The sequence below is a fragment of the Cupressus sempervirens genome, chromosome 5, assembly GCF_028749045.1.
Source record: "Cupressus sempervirens isolate cs-2001-9-10 chromosome 5, ASM2874904v1, whole genome shotgun sequence".
Taxonomy (NCBI): domain Eukaryota; kingdom Viridiplantae; phylum Streptophyta; class Pinopsida; order Cupressales; family Cupressaceae; genus Cupressus; species Cupressus sempervirens.
Genome location: NC_143122.1, coordinates 944188911 through 944206085, shown reverse-complemented (window position 1 = coordinate 944206085; position 17175 = coordinate 944188911). Strand labels below are relative to the sequence as shown.

Here is a 17175-nt window from a genome sequence, read left to right as displayed (position 1 = left end):
TTAGAATTTTTAATGATAATCACCCAAGTAGCAGGTTGTACACTTCCTCTAGAGGCACATGGGCATCATGGAGTCAAAACCTACCGTCGGGAGGCTGCAAAATCATCTGAATGAGATGTCTTGGTGTGTACAGGGGTGATAGGGGTGTTGTTTGCAGACGGGAGAAGAGAGAATTTAAACTATTTGTTTCCAATATACCCAAGTATTCCTAGCGTCTCCTTAATCTCATTTTGGTGTCCCAAGGCATGATTGGTCTTGTGAAAGGAATAAAGTTTTTAGCCAGTTCTGTTCCATGTGGGATGCATTAAGTAGTGTTATTGTAGATCATCATTGACTGAAATTTTCAATCTTTGCATTGCTACATGTATATCAAGTTTTACTTCATTAAATATGTCAGTATTACATAATGAGAACAGAAAATATTAATGTCGGCATGCTTGTTACTGTTTATTAGTTTATACATTTCATTTTCCTTGTTATTTTCAAATGGCCATGAAAAATAAAATGAATGGTATATGTAAACAAATTCAACCAGAAAATTTTATGCTATTTTATTGCATATTATTACACAGAATAGAAAATATCTTCAGCAAAACATAATCAAGAGGTATCCATGAAAATGAGTCACTGAAAAATATCACTGACATCCAAGAGAAGCTTGGGGAAATGGTCTACAACACAGATTAGTAGACAACAATTAACATACAGGTGAGGAACAGACTATTTAGAGACAGGGCAGAGACATATGAGAAGAATATGTATTAGAAAACCCTCCATCCAGCAGAAGCATACGAACTGTTTGGACTGAAAAATAGAAAATCTATATGCAGCCAACAACAACAACTTGACTTAGCAGCATATATCTGTCTCATTTCCCATGAGATGAACTTTATGAGTTAATTGACCTTAAAATCCTTCCCCAAAAGAAGCTATCATGCCAGAATAAATTAAATAGTCTTTTAATGTATCTTTGCAAAAGTGGCATATGGTTAAGACAGTAGCTAAGCTTCTTAATCATCTCCATCTATTGGGCTCCAACACTGTAAAGACTTGATTCAACATTTTGACAATACAATGTATTAAAAATATATATTCAAAATACAATCCAAGCAAAGGCTGATTAAATAAAGATTAGAAAAATAGATGCTTATCAAGAAGAGTGTTAAGATCAACAGAAAGTTCATTGTTCCCTCATTTTATATGAGATCATTGTCTTTTTGCTCTGACAAGGAATATGATAACCCACCTAATATTCATAGAAGCATCATTATTTACTTTATCCTCTTCATCGTCTTCTAGGTCATCTTCTTCATCACTTCCAAATTCATTATTTACATTATTAACATCTTCAGCCTCTTTACCTTCTGCAATCTCTATCTCATTAGCTTTTTCTGTTTCCATTTCTGACACAAGGATGCCAACAAAAAAGATGTTGAGACAATTTACTGTAGATAGTACTTTTACATAGCAATGTACATGTTTATTGTTCAAGAGTTGAGACACAAAAAAAAGATAGGTGGGAGCCAAGAAAAATATCCATATAGCTTGAACCAAATATGCAAAAAGAGAGTATTCATTTTGACAAGTGAAAGTCTATGAGACACAAAATCATGCTTCACAAATAAAAAGCATAATCACATTTTTTTTTAAATTAATTAAAGTCTAAATTTGAATAGCGCAGCAGTTTGATAATAATAAAAGGAAATCATACATTTATCTTCTACAAAAAATAATTAAACAAGAGACTGTAGCAATGCTACTAGAGCATGGCTTTTGTTTCATTCGCTCACAGATGGAAAATTGATAAGAAGTCGCCCCACAAATCCAACAAAACATCCATTAAATCATAAATGCCATGAGAAAGGATGGGAAAATCATACAAAAGTAGATCAAAAAAACCACAAGAAATGAAAATGGGAATGAAGTAACTCAAAAGATACAGAAGAGGTTACAGGCATATAAATTGAGATAACTTCCAAACCACACAAGCTGCAAAAAATCAGAAAAGACACATGCAAAAGACTAATACCCCAAAAGAAACAGGATATATCAAGTGTGGCTTGGATCAGAAGAAATTTATTCTCATATTTTTTAAAGTTATAGAAGAATAAGAACTCATACTATGGCTTGGATTCACACTAGACAGCTCTGTAATCTTCAAACCAAACCAATATCCAATGACAAACCCACTAGTACGTGGGGCACACTCGAGAATACAATGGAATAAAGAATTTTTTCTATATATTAATATCAAAAACATCTGCAGATAGCAACTAGGATTAAGGAATTCCACAATGTATAGGATTGAAGAGGACCCAAAAAAAATATAACAGTTATTAACATGTCTTAATAAAGTACCAAAATGGTACTGGCTTCCCAAAATAAGAAAATTAATAGCACCTAGCAACAAGTAATCATATCACCTAGGCAAAAACCATGTCGTAAAACATCCAGAAGAAAAAGTCCAAGTAATATTTCTAGACAACATTTGAAAACAGATAGGAAATAAGGACCATTTTACAGAAACCACAGAAATCGTTCAACACTACTATATTTCATGGCAGGAAAAGTTGCAAACTATAAACCAATTTCATTACATAAATGGCTAAAGTTAAAAATCAAAGCCTAAAAAGTGATTTGACATGTCTTTGCAAGAGAGCAACCGACAAAACACTTCCTCTTTAACAAAAACCTGAAAAGTAAAAAGCCAAATGGAATGCCAGTTGGTGTAATACTCAACCCAAATCTTGATATTAAAGAGGCAGAGAGCTTTAATTTTGAAGCATGGTAATGAAACTCGGAGATTACTCACAAAGTCTGGCGAAACAATAGAGAAAATAATACAGATAAATGATTAATATTTAGAAAAATCAGTACAGCCATTTATATAGTATATTTAGTAATACTGCCAAGCTTTTAGCAATTGTCATGCCCCTGGAAACATGCCAGAAAAGGTATAGCCACATCCAGAATAAATTTTGAACAAGCAGAGTGTAGTTTCTTTAATTCATAATGTAATAATTTTGCCAATTGTTCTAGACGACAATTCCTGCTAGATGACAGTTCCTCAGCCGAAATCACATTGCTCTGTGTTGCCTGCGGTTCAGTGTGCTTCTCTTGGATCATCGTAAGTGGGCAGTTTTCTGACAGCTGTTTCCTGGATGGGGATAACAATTCCAGTGTCTCACAACCTCCTTCCACTCCTGTCACCTATCAAAGGATGGTCAATAGGATCACGAAGTAGGAATCTGAAAACATCTACCTGTGAGATACAGTACATCCCTTCTCTGACATGCTAACAGGAATGAGAAAACAACTTGATTCCAATGCTCAATAAGTCCTCAATATCACTGCTAAATTGAACACAGCCCTTACTGATATCGTTGATTTGCGATTACATACAGACAGCAAGAAAACATAACTGTTGGGTATTAATGTAGTACCTCTCGTGTTTTGCAGTCTGTACCCTGTCTATTTTGATTTGAGAGATACTTGATACTCTTATTATATGTACTTAGAGATGAGCTGAGGGTTGGAGGTTTTACTTTGATTTCAGTACCATAGATACTTTACTGCTATGCTGTTCTGTTTATCATATTTACATGTTGATGCCATTTTGAGATGACAGTAGGTCTATGATGATATCTAATTTTTTGGTATTTGAACATATTCTCTGATTATGTTATGTGATGGATTTTATGCTATGGTTATTTACTTCATTCTTGTCTCTTTATACTTTATGCAAATGTGAGTGATGTAAATGGATTATTTAGGTATAATTGAATAAATGGTTAAATTAGTTACTTAATGCATTTATTGCTTCAGCTATGTTCTTATATGCAATTGCACTTGATCGTGTGTTTTAGTGTGCAAGATTTATATTCCTGGCAGTGGCCTATGGAGTTAGTGATTCATCTATTTATATTTTACCAATGTCGTCCCTGTATGGTGGACGTATCCTTATTTTAATTGTTTAAATTAAAACCTTTCGATGATTATTAAATCCGAACTAATCTACATTATGTGATTAGACCAGTGAGCGTGTCTATGCATTTAGAGGTTCGCTTTGTCATGTAAGTTGTTAAGGGATTTTCTATGATTTTGGATTTTCGGGCTTTAAATCTTATTGAATTTAATTTTTGGCAGCTTTACCTTAGGTGAATTCCCGTTACGAGGAATAAATTGTTTTCGTTTGGGTCAATTCAGAGTCTAGCTAGTCTAACTCGCTATGTGCCCTAATCGATTATTCACCCGAAAAGTGAATAAGTATTGAAAAAGGGATCTGTTTTCTCACTTCTCACTTTTGAAAAATAAAAATTTGAGATCTTTTTTGAGAATCCTCTTCTGGAGGATCGTGTTTCTGTTCGTTGTGGGAGCTGTGAGCATGCAATCTTCGTGAGGTCAGTCTCGTTGGATTTGGCTTAGGTAGACCTTGCTTTACCGTGATTTTCGGCAGTTTCAGCGAGCATTTTATTTTATTGTGCGGGTTTCAATTTCTGCCCCATTTGTTGTCAGGTAGGGCTTTCCCGTTTTCTTGTTTCAGCTCCGTTTCAGGGAGTGTTTTCGATAGTTGTTTGTTAGGAGACTAAGAACTAGTGTTCCCCTCGATTTCTGTTTGTTGGTTCTGCCTGATTGGCCGAGTATGAACATTTTCCCTATTTTTGAGATGGGGATCTGGGGTTTCGCACCATTATACTAGTCGTTTTGCATACAATGTCCAAAACCAAATATTATTGGATTTTCAAGGTTTTTGTGCCCAAAGACCAAATGGGTTTTATTTTCGAAATTTTCCAATTTTGGGGGTTTTTACCTCGTTTTGTGTGCCACCCTATTTATTCGGATTTTCTTGGCATGAGTTTGGTCACTAGATCGTTTGTTTGGATAGTCAGACCATTGTTGCGCTTTTATGGTGCATTGGATGTGTGTCACATCCGTCCTCCCAAGTTTTTATTTGGTTGAGTGTTATTTTTGCTTGTGTTCTCATCCAACTCTTGTGTTTGATCTTCGTGATGGTGGCACGCCACACACGAGCATGTGTGCGTGCGTTTATCAGGTGACTTGCGAGGCCCGACCTCCTATTTGTATTTCAATGGAGTTATGTTCATGTGGGGTTGGGTTGGGAATATGCATGCCTACAAGCACTCATCGTGTGATGAGCATGGGTATCTAGGGTAAGGCGGTGGAGGGGCTTCTCTCGTAACCTGTGTGGTGTCCCCAACGTGGTGTACATGTAAAATTTTATAATAAGTGATAACTTAATTAATTGTTAGATAATTAAATAAGATAAGAAATTATGGTCAGCCTCCCGAGGGTGGTGCCGAGGGGAATAGTTATTTATTTCAGCACGTTAGCCTCCCGAGGGTGGACCGAGGGGAACGGTTGTCTATGTGCTACAGCTTGGGTAATTCCTAGTTACCAACTCTCCACCAAAGTTCCTACATAGTTACCTATAGATTGTCAGACTAGGACCTATTGTACTTGCGTTATTGCATGATCTTGGATTCTATCATCATTATTGTCTAGCATGAGTGATAGCCATGGTTGTTTACTTTGGTGTGTTTGTGGTTGGATAATTATCTCCATCAGTACAACGGGAGTGGACCTACGGGTTCCATGTGGTTGGGAGGCATAGTTACCTATACCACTGCTAGCGACCAGTGTACAGAGACGATCTAATATCCCAGTGTGACCATTGTTGGATGTTTTCACTTGGTACTTTGGGTCCCGGAGTATGCTTTTTTGTGATTTATGCTTTCATTGGAATGTTTATATATCATGTTTAGATGGTGTTAGTTATTGACACATTTCCTTATTGTGATAGTTAGCATATGATAGATGATGTTATCCGGATTTGTAGGATTATTTTATGCTTTACTTCTAACATGTTATATTTCCTTATGCTTATGTTGTAGCACGTTTTAGTGGTGACGTCCTTATATGATAGTACCGACGATCTGATCGGTTGCTTGGGATGTTACACGCGGGGGATGGCTAGGGCCCATGATGGTCTTATGATGCTATTATGGTTGGGAGGAACCGCATATTTAGTTTGGTTGTTCAGTTTATTGCGATGTTAATTCTGTACATTGCGATGTTGTTTTCAATTATTTTCCCCTTCACTGTTTGATAGATGGTTAGATTTAGCTTCCGTCTTTCAATTATTCGTTCAAGTGACTTTTCCTTGATATGTGGATCCGGTACTCCCTGGTGTGGAGGAATTCATTTTCTAGCTTTCTTCCCTTATTATTTTCTGGCTTGTTGTTTTGGATTCTCGGGCGGCTGTTGGCACTTTCTCGTGCGAAACCCAACACCAGTTGTTGGGCCAAGTACTTTCTCACGCCGTTTGGTGCACTTCCTCGTGCGGATGGCAATTTCTCGCGTGGCGTGTTGCACTTCCTCACGCAAGAATCTGTCAATCTGTTTTCCTCACATGAAAAACAGGAGCTATCTAGGCTTGTCAACCCTGTTATGTTTTACACCTTCCTAGTTCAAAACAGATTTCCTATGGGGTTAAAAATATATCGTTTAAGTACAAGTTGACGTATATCAACTTATACTTAAGATATATTTCAATATATGTGAGGAGTCTTTTGAGATAGGTTCCAGACCTCTACAAGCTAAGATAAAGATTCTAGGAAATTTCAGGGCTTCAAGATTTCAAACTTAGCCAATTTTGTGAAATCAGCTTTTGTCTTTCAACTTGTTGTTTAGTAGTTGAGTTGTGCTCCATTTGTGTCCTCGGTGTGTGTGAGACCACGGTTGGTCTCTGTTGTTTTCTTGATTATGTTTTGGTCAGTGGTGACGCTTGGAGATCTTTGGTGTTTGGTTGTTTGGTTAGTCTTCCGTTGCGATCTACATGATCCACGTATGATGGTTGTCTTGCACTTTCATACTTGTTCAAAAAAAAAAAATTATCTTGAATTATTTTATCCTTGTTTCCAAGGATCTCCGAGCGGGGCATCACAATTAACAAGTTAAGGGAGTAACAGTCCAAACTGAACAACAAGAAAAGCTCTCTCATTTCTGATATAGAACAGCAGTTGAAGTTTTCGGCTTCAATCTGTAACAATACCAACCTGGCCCCACTTTCTAGTATGGAAGAACTGGATCATGCCAAGATGGCAGATGAACATATTAGGCGGGAGTGGGAACTCAATTTAAAGTATAGGGCCTTCCTCCGTCCTCCTCTCAACCAAGCCATTCTTTCCTTTGTGATCAGCTCGTCATCTCAAATATTGCACTTTATAGAGCGTAGATTGGGCAGGACAACACCTTATTCCTTAGGTTCCTCTCATTGGCTGACCACCTTCAGGTTCTCTAAGCAAGGAGGAAGCTCTTTCCTCTACCTACAAAGATCAACCTTGACGAAGACCTCACGAAGTCACAGGTTGCAAAACTGGAACATTCCAAGGGTTTGGTGGCAAAGGCTAGACGCAACGGAAAGTGGGTTGTCATTAGGAATCTCAGAGCCGTCCTTAGGGATTCTCGCCCTCTAGGATGAGATTCAAAGTTGGCCACCAAGGCCAAATGACATTCACAGAGACGGCCGGACGTGAGGGAGCCATTGGGCTGCTCCCTACATGTCAATTGTTGAATCAACAATGGTACCTTGTGATCCATGTTGGGCCTTCTTGTAATAAACCCTACTGGCTCTCAGACAATCTAGGCTGACGAATTGATTTCTTTTTGAGGTTTTGACGTTTTGGAATTTTTGATACAACAATATAGCAGCAAAATAGAAGGTATTGCAATAATATTTTTAACTCAAATATTTGGATATTACATAGAGAATATACATTAAAAGTTCCAGATTTCAATATCAACTTACATACTGAGTATTTTCACAAAATACCAACAACCCAGTTCATAAAATATCCCCTATTATCTAAACCATCAATACATAGAAAAATTAGAAGTTATAATCCATAAACTTATAGGTAAAACATACTTGAAACCCTCTGAAATGAGGACTATCAGCAGCAAAAGAATTCTTCAACAAACAAATGCAATTGCAGATATGGTAAAAGTTGTTCCCAAAGTGTAGATAAAAATAACTGCTACATCCCAAATTTTGCCCTAAATTTTAAATTTAACTTAGCCGTTGATTTAACAAATCAATATCATGTGAAGTGAGTTAGTTAATTATAGCCGTCGTATCATTTTACTTCTTCCTGATCATGGGAAGTGAGCTAATTATAGCTGTTGTATCATTTTATTTCTTCCTGATCATGTGAAGTGAGTTAATTAATTATAGCTATTGTATCACTTTATTTCTTCTTGATCATGTGAAGTGAGTTAGTTAATTATAGCCGTTGTATCATTTTATTTCTTCCTAATCATGTGAAATGAGTTAGTCGAAATATATATGTTGTATTAACTAATAATGAGATATTTTCATGAACATGTGAAATGAGTTGGTTATTCTGACGTTGATGAAATCTCTAACAATCACTAGATGATTTTGAATTAACAATTAATAAACCTTGAATTGATGTCTTGGCGAGGATGTTGTTTTGAATGATTACAGGAAGAAGACTGAAGAGAGGGGAAGCATTGCTAAACGGGATCATCAAAAGGGATGGTCAAATAGTCCAATCATCTGAATCGACAGGTTTGACCTAAGACCACTCTAGTAAGGATACTAGATTTGATAACATGATGCATTATGGAACACGCATGAGCTATTAAAAGAACAATACAATAATCAATTAAAAATTTAAAAGTATAATTCATACTTTTGAAGAAATTGTTAATGAATTCATTATTTAATTATTATTATTCATACTTAAATTCGAACATATGTACATAAAAATAAGGTGACACCAATAAATTATAAGCTATAATTTAATGATGCCACTTTACCAATATGTACACATGAACTTATTTAAAATAAACAATAATAATAAAATAATAAAATCAAACTTTCCAACTTATTCTTTTCCTCACTTTTCCTCCTTTTTAAAAATTCGAATTGTTTTTGCATTCGAAAAGTCTCTTTGTAACCAATGGCAGCTGAAGAGCCAAACACAATCTTTTTTATAGTCTCTCGATCGAGTTTCAAGATATCTTTTACCTTTCATCCTTCTTAGCCATTCGGACTGGTTGTGAATTCTGAGAGTAGAAAGACTGTATAACAAATCCGATTGAAACCATCATTATCCGTCTATTCCCATACAACCTTCACACACACACACACACCTGCGGTTTACCAAGCAAGGAGCGGAGCTCACTTCTTTCGGCCAAAAAGAATCCGCACAGGCAGTCCCGTAAGAAACTCCCGAGTCTGCTTCCCTGTATTTTTTTTTAATGTAATCTTTCTAATTGCCAAGTCTGTCGTGGATTAAAAAGAGCATAAAGACCAAGTTCTGTAGCCGTCAACCATGAATGTAATCTTCCTTGTTAATACACCAGTCGCATATTCTATGAATGATAAATCCCTTGTTTTGATATAAAATACATTACTGACCGAACTCAAGGGAATGATAAACATATTATCAACTATGGTCTCTATCATTTATATGTCATTGATATTATTAAATCAAGATTGTGTATCAATCATGCATATCTCAACTCAGGATTTATTGCATTCAGAAATGAAAATGATATCATGACACCGAGGAATTCACTAGGCGATGATGCCATTATCGGTGAAGAGGTGTAAATCAATTTGTGAATATAAACTTGCGAGCACCTAGGAATCATTGGCATGATAGCCTGAAAAATGGTGAGGTGTAGAGAGTCTACACAAATTAGAATGGAATCAGATCAAGTAAATAAAATACTAAAACTATAATAGCTCATGCACGTCCCAGTTATGCAAAATGTTGTCAATCGAGTGGTGGAGATCGAGTTTGTAGACCCAACTTGAAATCCTTGGCCAGGGTAGAGATTAGGCAGATCTGTCGAACATGTGATCTTTGTTGATTGTCCAAACGCTTCAATTATTTTGGAGAATAACTGTTGGGACATCAACCTACCTGATTACTCTGATGGCTGAGCTTATGAACATTCCAAGCCCGATCCCTAGGTAGGGAGGGTCGTTCTATTAATTTAGAATATGTGGGGATAAGTAATGGTCTGCAATTGGGAGGTTAAGCCTATGTCAATGTTTCTCCTCTCACCAATGTCGAGGCTTGGACAACGAGTTAAAGGAATTCTTTCATTTATACTGTATGTTTCTTTCACTTTTAACCCCTGAATGAACAGATGGTTATTTTCACTTCAAGATAGAGAAAAACATTTACTTTATGTTAATAAGTTTTTCAATTGATATAATTAGCCATTACTTTATTTTCAATCGAATATTTAGAAGTAGTTAAAATGTTAGCAATACTTAAATATATCTTTTGTTTCTCGTAAATGTGTAAGATTGATTTAAAAGAGTTTCTTTCAGTTATAATTAAATCAATGTCATGTGAAATGAATTTAGTTACTTTGTGGAATTCGTTTAATTTGAGATTGTATAATTTGGTTAAGAAAATTCGTATGTTACAATAACACCCAGCAGCATATATAAATGGGCGCTCAACCAACTCCAAATAAACTAGCACACAATTTGATATATCAATTCCGGTGAATCCCTTCACAAATTCCAGTACAACCTCCAGTGGCAAGAAAAATTAAACTTCTCCTTAGCAACAATTAATACAGTAGGAGAAATGAAAAACTATATACTCGAGCACAATTTCCAAGCAATCTCGAAATAATTCTGATAATTGAATCTACAATACTTTAGTTGTAGATCCCAAACCCTTATACTTCAGCAAGGGCACAAAATCAAAGCCTCAGAAGTGTCACTAAGACAATAGAAGAAAATAAGATAATCAAATTATCGAATGCTTTTCTCATCAAATGTACTCATATTTATAATCTCCAAATGGCACAAGTTTCCCAAATAAACTCCACAACATTAAATATAATAAAGTTTGTCATTATAATATAATTTATTAATTGCTTTTGGCTCCCAAAATGACCTTTTCCACCCTAACATAATATTCTAACACACAAGGCCATTGTTTCTTGCGCCCAGGATTTAAAACTTTTCAACCCGGTCCCAATGAGCTATGACACCGAGGTGAGCAACATACAACACCAACAAAAATAGCAACCTCAACATATTTTAGATGAATAATAATAAAACACCTATCTTGCGAAAACAACTATACAAGCATCAAAATCAAAATCTGACTACACTAGAGTGATACTGATGAAGAAAGATGATAAATGAACTTGACGAGGTGACTTACTATATGTAGATGCTCCCCATAAAATTCTCGGAGCCCAAACCAGAAGCCTGAAATAAAAACTGAGAGCATTGCTCAAATCCTCTAACTCAGCTGAGCTCATTGGAACCAATAATTGACTTACTTTAAATAGTAAGTCCCTCAAATGGAGCCAAAACACACCATAGGTTGTTGGAAAGCCTATAACCCCACAACTGAGACCCTCAAATCCCACTTTTAGCTCACGAGGGTCGCAATGGTGAACTGACCAAGTCAACTACAGGAACCAGCTAAAATGGGTATATTACACTTCTTCACGATGCCATGGATTCAGCGAACATTCTCTTGGTGACAAGGACACACGAGAGCCCCTATTCGTCCTCTCTCGAGTGTTACCAATTTCCAGTGGTTGTCAACTTTTAGGGATAACATCAAGTGGTTTGGTGGGGTCAAAGGTTGGGGGGTTGCCTGCTTGGTCGGTGATTGTTTGTTGAGCTCGACTTTAGTGGTATATTATGATAGTCAACCCAATTTTTGTGCATCCGGATTGACCAGACAACTATGCATAACAAGGATATCTTTATTGTCATTTGCTACTTTCCTACGACCTCTTCATCTTATGCTATGCACAGTGATCTTAAAGGAGATCCTTTTGGAGTTTTGCATGATTTCATCACCTGAATCTTGGCCTTGGGGGACATCATTAATATGGGGGACTTTAATGCACATACCAGAGACCACCAAATCCCCCTTCATGACCAAACAACAGATTCAGTTTGTAACTTTGAGTCAAATCCATACAATTTTGGTTTGCAGCGCTCCTCTGAGGACAGGGAGGGCCCCCTTACAAGATACGACTAATTGTGCCAGTTGTTGGGCTTGGTGATCTTGAATGGCCTTTCATGTCTTTCTAGCTATGGGATTTTCACTTGTTGGCCTCATTGTAACAGTGTGTGTTGTGGATTACGTGCTCTCCTATGCCTTTCTTTCCCTCCATCAGGCAATTCACCATCTCCCGAATCTATTTGGTTGACCATGCTATCCTCCGACACACCCTCTAGACCTCCCACTCCCTTCAGCCCTACTCCCCCTCCCCACTCCTTCCAAACCCTCCCTCCTACACCCTAAAGCTACCCCCCACTTGCACTTACATTTTCTTTGTCGATAGCAACAAAACCTTTTTCACCCTACACCTCTAACGGGTCCTTCATCCCAACCCATCCTTGGATATAGAGTGTGCCTCCAGTATATTTGTCCACCTTGCCACTGTGCTTTGCCAGTCTGCTCTCCTCTCCTTCCTGCAACACTTGTTCTCACTTTCATGTGGCCCTATGTAATGACCCACAACTGGTTCACACCTTAACAATACTAAGTAAAATGAAAACCCAAATGTTTACTAATTGCAAATTTACCAATTATTCAAATGCCATGCTTAAGTGTTCAAAAGATCAAGGCAATTATCACATTGCAAGAAAGATTTTGTAGATTATCCAAAAATAAGTGGAACTGTTATTTAATCAGAATGCCCTGTTCACTAAATGCTGAAATGGTGAATAACAATTTGCTGCTAAATTACACCAATCAGAATTTAAACTCCATGCTCAGATTACAAATCGAGTGGAACTTATTGTGCATAAATTAAATGGATAGGAACCTGTTATTAGTGCTGCAATTCCCAAATGTAGCCCTTAGTTCGTAACAAACTCCAACTGCAGCTGCTAACGGTACGGACGCTGGCAATATCCAGCCTTCACACTCAGTCCAAGAACCACGTGCAACAGTTGGCGCTATGTAGGTTTTCGTTCTGGTCAAACAAAGGGCCCGAAGTGCAATAAAAGACACTCAATCATCAGCCACACTACCCCAGAAATTAGGTCCAAGTCGGCAAAGAAAGTGCAGAGAATACCTCATGCTACAACAGACCCAAAACTGGGCATACAAATGCCATAAACCCTCAACGCCAATATGGTTGATTACAAATTCAGTGACAATAATCCACAGGGATATAAATTCCCTTATCCAGGTATTCCAAAACTCAGATAATTGTAGAGGAAAACAAAGGATTGAATTACCAATGCCCTTCACAATAACCCTTCTTCTTAGCTACAATGAGTAATAGTAAAAGAAGACTCCAAATTCTTCAATGAACAATCAGCTACTCAACGCAAAACTTCTCAGCCACAGTCTGAAACAGTAGAGAAGTAATGGCAATTTGCTATACTTCAGCAGCAAATTGCAAGAGAAACTCAAAAGGAAACTCAGTATCTCCCAACCACAGTATATATAGCAAGAGATATTAATAATAATTTCATAACTTTAATCCACAATAACCTCAACCGTGGATTAAAAGCACAACCCAGCTTTCAAAACCCTTACACTTCAGCAAGGGCCACAGAATATAAGAACTCGAAAAAGCTACAAAGGCAACAAAAGAAAATAAAATAATCAAGCCTGCTTTTCTCAACAAATGAGCTTGTATTTATAATCTCCAAATTCTCTTTTGTTGCCAAAATGTAACTTCACTCAAGAAGCTTCACTACACAACATTAATTAGAAGCTTCCTCTAAATTCTCTCACTTGACTTGGCTTAACTAATTAACAAATGGCACTTTCCAATAATAACTCAACTCCCAAATTAATAGAAATTATAAAGTTAAATTATAACTTTATGATAGGTCATTTAATAATTAATTATAATTTGGCCACTAGAAATATAATAACTCCCAAAATACTCATCATTTAAATATGTTGTCTAAAATAAGAGTCATACCTATTATTTCTCCATGTGACCAAATGCACTTTCCAAAAACAGAAAGGGTCCATCTCAATCAACACCAACTTACCACAAATAGTAAGTACACAAAACTAAGCCCAAACAAAGCCTGATCTGAGCCAAACGAAGGCCACCCTGTAGCTTACTACAATGTGGAGAAGATAGGACCCTCCCAAGCCAACCCTCTACCACAGAAGACCCTCTGTCCACAATAATTAGCCTACGAGGATCACAATAATAGGCTAATCCCTAAAACTCAGATGCCGACAAAATTGGGGACATTACAGTCCTCTCTCCCCGAGATTGCTTGTCCTCAAGGAATCCAGCAATACAGTGAATTCCAACCTTCACCTAGATCCCAAATGAAGAAGTGCATGACATCTCTGTGGACACTAAACCAACTGCAAACCGACATCATCACGACCAACCACATGTCCTGCAGCCTAACACCCAAAACTTGTGCAAATGATGTAGAAGTCAGAATTTCACTAGAAGGCAACTCCATAGAAGATCAATGCATCCTTGTCTTCCCTATATCCACCCACATAATATATATTAGAGGGGAATCCTGATCATCACCAATAATCGCTGAAAAAGATGTATCTACAGGCGAACCATTCATGCCAATTGTATCAACAATAGGCGTAGCCACATCAAAATATGTGGACACACGAACAACACTAACTACCGCAACAAAAAACTGAATTGAATCTGTTGTTGATGAAAACTCATATTCATCAACATGTCCGCCATCATCAAAACACACATCAACAACTGAATGCATATCGCTAAACTCCTTTGTAGATGGCTCAACCGGCGCAGAAGTAGCCACCAACACCAATATCACTGTATCATCGCATGCTCCTACTCCATTATCATTGCATCACCATCGAATGCATAATTTCGAGGACTCATGCCAACAACTGCATCATCCAACTGTTTTACAATATCCTGTATCTCAGATTTTCCATCCCTAAGCAGAGAAGTACATCTACTGCGAGTATAATATCTACCTGGAATGAATCTCCTATCTTCATCCATGTCACTATACCAATCACAATAATTAATCTAACAATCTCAGAAGTAAGCACCGACCAAAATAATAACTGAGCCCAATTCCTGCAAGCTGGTAGGAAACCGCTCTGATACCACTGTAATGACCCACAGTTGGTTCACATCTTAACAATACTAGTAAAATGAAAACTCAGATGTTTACTAATTGCAAATTTATGAATCACTGAAATGCAACGCTTAAGTGTTCAAAAGATCAAGGCAATTATTACATTGCAAGAAGGATTTTGTAGATTATCCAAAATAAGCGGAATTGTTATTTAATCAAAATGCCCTGTTCACTAAATACTGAAATGGTGAATAACAATTTGCTGATAAATTACACCGATCAGAATTTAAACTCCATGCTCAGATTACAAATCGAGTGGAACTTATTGTGCATAAACTAAATGGATAGGAACCTGTTATTAGTGCTGCAATTCCCAAACGCTGCCCTTAATTCATAACAAACTCCAACTGCAGCTGCTAACAATATGGACACTAGCAATATCTAGCCTTCACACTCAGTCCAAGAACCATGTGCAACAGTTGGCGCTGTGTAGGCTTCCATTCCGGTCAAATAAAGGGCCCAAAGTGCAGTAAAAGACACTCAATCATCAGCCACACTGCCCGAGAAATTAGGTCCAAGTCGGCAAAGAAAGTTAGAATATCCTCATTATTCTGTTATTGTTATCATTCCAATCATTATTTTGTAGCTATTACTTGTCCCAAACTAACCCTAATAGTGGGAACATTACACTCTCACAAGTAAGATCTTTCTATTTATTCAATTTAGTTTACCACTTGTATTCTACAATTTAGTGTTTAACATTCTTTAATTTGATTTTCATTTGTATGTTTAATTTTATGAACACTATCCATGTTGCAAGTTCTTCTGTTGTTGAACAGAATTAGAGTACCTATATCCATTCAATGAAGTGTAACCAGTTGGGCTCAAAAAAGGTTGACTTGATTTACATTCATACCAACTTGCATCTTTTGTAATGTAAAGAGGATGAATACAAGGAAGGGTCGGCCAAGCTTTGGGATGTAGCCATTGAATGTGCAAATTTGGATGCAACGTTTCAAGATCTTACTACGATCGTGGACGATGATGATAGCATCATAGCACAAGGTGCATTGAGCACAAGTGGAACCATTTTTGCTTCAAATGATCTTGAACTTCCAATAGTTGGAGATGATAAGAATGTGGGTTTTCTTGAGAATCCCTATGATTCTAAATCTGATTAGTGAATCTTGATTCTTGCTTCTTGATTGATCAACATTGAATCATGAACTAAGTTTTGATTTTGTTAGTCAAATTGCATTGGAATCTTGAACATGAGTAATATAGTAATTAGTTATTGAACTTATTTCAATTTGTATATTTGTGTTTGTGAAGTTTGAAGTTAAACAATCAAATATGAAATATCTTGAATCTTGATCAATGGTGAAGCATCATACTATGAATTGATTTATTGTTGTATATTTCTTGCATTTCTTGGTGTGTGTATGTGTGTGTGTGTGTGTGTGTGTATATATAAATGCAGTCAAAATCCAACAAAAAAAATTCATGCACCCAATTCTCGCATTTGCATCCACACACACACACGCACACATATAAACACAGCCAAAATCAAACAAAAAAAAATTCACGCTCTCAATTCTCACATTTGCATCCACATCTGAATCAGCTACTTAGATATTAGGTTGAGTTGTGAAGCCACAAAATTCAAAATGACCAAAGGGAAGCAAGATGAGAATCCAAATATGAATAGGCTCAAAACTACCTTAACATTGAACTAGCACTCATGAATAACTGAGCTAGTCAACTTAGCATAGGGAAAGGTGAGGGTTGCTTATATAAAAACATAGAGGCATATAATTCCAAGAGATAAAAATAACTCCGATCAAACCAAAATTTGAGAAGATTTTACCTACTTTGTAAATGTCAAAAACAAGGTTATGCCAACTTAGGTAAAGACAAGGAAATGGTTATGGGAGGTGGCAAATAAGCCCAAGAGAGGGTGCAACGTTTAACTAACCAAAAGTAGGTGTGAAAGACACTTGTAATTGTAGGATCATGCCATGTGTACACCTCCTAACCATTTTAATATTCTAATATAACCT

General features: G+C 36.8%; 1 protein-coding gene across 2 annotated transcripts in view; it reads right to left on the bottom strand.

Annotated features, from left to right (window-relative positions):
- The window catches only part of NOF1 (U3 small nucleolar RNA-associated protein), a 341291-nt gene that overhangs the window by 289057 nt on the left and 35059 nt on the right, over positions 1-17175 (bottom strand). For both annotated transcript variants that reach the window (XM_089833039.1, XM_089833040.1), the window contains exon 5: positions 1247-1403. In XM_089833039.1, coding sequence (XP_089689165.1) covers positions 1247-1403 — 157 coding nt within the window. The remainder of the gene's footprint in view (positions 1-1246; positions 1404-17175) is intronic.